Source organism: Humulus lupulus, chromosome 4, assembly GCF_963169125.1.
Source record: "Humulus lupulus chromosome 4, drHumLupu1.1, whole genome shotgun sequence".
Lineage (NCBI taxonomy): Eukaryota > Viridiplantae > Streptophyta > Magnoliopsida > Rosales > Cannabaceae > Humulus > Humulus lupulus.
The window spans coordinates 115,124,493-115,126,386 of NC_084796.1; the positions used below are offsets into that span (position 1 = coordinate 115,124,493).

The window sequence follows — 1,894 nt, forward strand, 5'->3', positions numbered from 1 at the left end:
CTGAAAGCTTCTGTGTTTTCTCATCATCGCCTGTGTTCATCAAGGAGGATGTGTGTCGCATGTGTTAGGGCTGTGCGAGAAGAGAGAGAGAGGAACCAGATCTAGCAAGGAACCCCTTACCCATCGAAGCCCAGAAGCTTTCAGGCGTGGTCAATGGCCTGAGATCCCTTCCAATCAAATACCCTAAATCAAACTTATTAAAACTACCCTAAATCAAATATTTTTTTCTCTTTCTTCCTCATATGATCTATCGTCGTCTTCTTCTCAGGTGAAGGCTTGCGGCTGGGCTGGGGAGGAATCTTGGGATGTTGAGAGGTTGGAGACGCAGATGCTAGTAGTTGGGTTGGGGAGGAAGCTAGTGACTGGGTTTTGGTTCGGCTTCAATGGTCCACTGACGAGGCACAGGGGTGGAGAAGAAGTTGTTGGGGGTGCTAGTTGAATCCCAGTCCGCAAAAATTCTGAATACATCTTCAAAGCATTTTTCCCTTCTCCATGGCAACCATATCCGGAGATAATTGTGCCCCATGAGACCATGTCCTGCTCTGACATTTCATTGAAGCACTTCTTAGCATTCTTCAAGTCACCACACTTTGAATACATATCAACAAGAGTTGTGTCCACCAGGATACACGGTCTTATGCAGCTTCTAATAACAAAATTGTGGATCCATTTCCCCTGATCGAGTGCCCCAATAGATGCACAAGCTTGGAGGAGAGAGACAAATGTTAGTGAGTCTGGTTTTTTAAGTGTTGTTCTCATCTCAGAGAGGAGAAACAGACCCTCACACAAATGGTCATTTTGAGCATATTCAGCTACTATTGCATTCCAAGAAACCAAATCTCTTTTGCTCATTCTTTCAAAAACTACACGGCTTTGTTGCAGATGCCCACACTTTACATACATGGTTACAATAGAATTCTGGGCAGGTGAATGAGAGAGAGAGAATGTAGAGAGGTGGTTTTGAGACAGATCTCTCGAATAAAATGAAAAAGAAGGGAGAAGAAAGAGAGAGGAAGAGAGGAATGAGAGAGAGAGAAAATTTGTTTTTTAATATTTAAAAATAATTAGTTCTTTTTTTAATATATATTTTTTTAATGTTTTAATTTTTTTTATTTTAAATAATGTTGAAATTATTTTTAAAAAAATTAATGTGAAATTGACTAATAAAATCATAACACATGACATCCTAATCAGCCGCAATAGTATTTAACGGTGATAGTAATGAAATTGTCTAAACCATAACATTTTGAAAAAAAAATGTGGTATATAACTAAAAATATGTGGTATTTATGCAGCAAATAATGTTTATAAAAACAATTTCTAATTTCATTAAAGACAAAAAATTGACTTTTTCATTTCCGTTTTCCGTTTCTCTCTCCCATTTCTCCCCTTCACTCTACACCACTTAGCCATCACTCTCATAATCTGATGCTCTCCTTGGCATGGGTAAGTACTTCAGCCAACAATTTCCACAACTTTGTTCTCAGAAGATCAACAGGCCTTATCGACGAATTTGATATATATTATGTTCTTTGACTTTAAAGTTTAAATTAATCACTATTCTTTGTTTATGTTATTTTATGTTTTGGATTTAGCGCAACAGAGTTTTGTTAATATAATATGGGAAGTAGCTAAATCCCTAACTATCTATAGTTCAATTTCACCATAGAGATTGAATTTTTAGTCATTGATACCTTGCTCACAAGAGGCCTAATTGCTTTGCTCTGTATGTCATTGTTTCATATGTGTTAGATTGATTATTAAGGATCGTCAGATTCTTGTTCGGGAGCACGAGGTAACAATTTCATTGTCCTTATTGGGTTTTGATTGATATCCTTAAATGTAATTGAATTTAGTTCCATTGTTTGATCAGTATAATTTTGATAAAATGTGA

At 36.7% G+C, this 1,894-nt stretch overlaps 1 protein-coding gene across 1 annotated transcript; it reads right to left on the minus strand.

The window, feature by feature from the left end:
• Positions 1 to 264: 264 nt before the first annotated feature.
• On the minus strand, positions 265 to 903 carry LOC133832492 (pentatricopeptide repeat-containing protein At4g04370-like). The gene has a single exon (XM_062262829.1). The coding sequence runs from the start codon at positions 901 to 903 to the stop codon at positions 265 to 267; it is 639 nt and encodes a 212-aa protein (XP_062118813.1).
• Between the last annotated feature and the right edge of the window lie 991 nt (positions 904 to 1,894).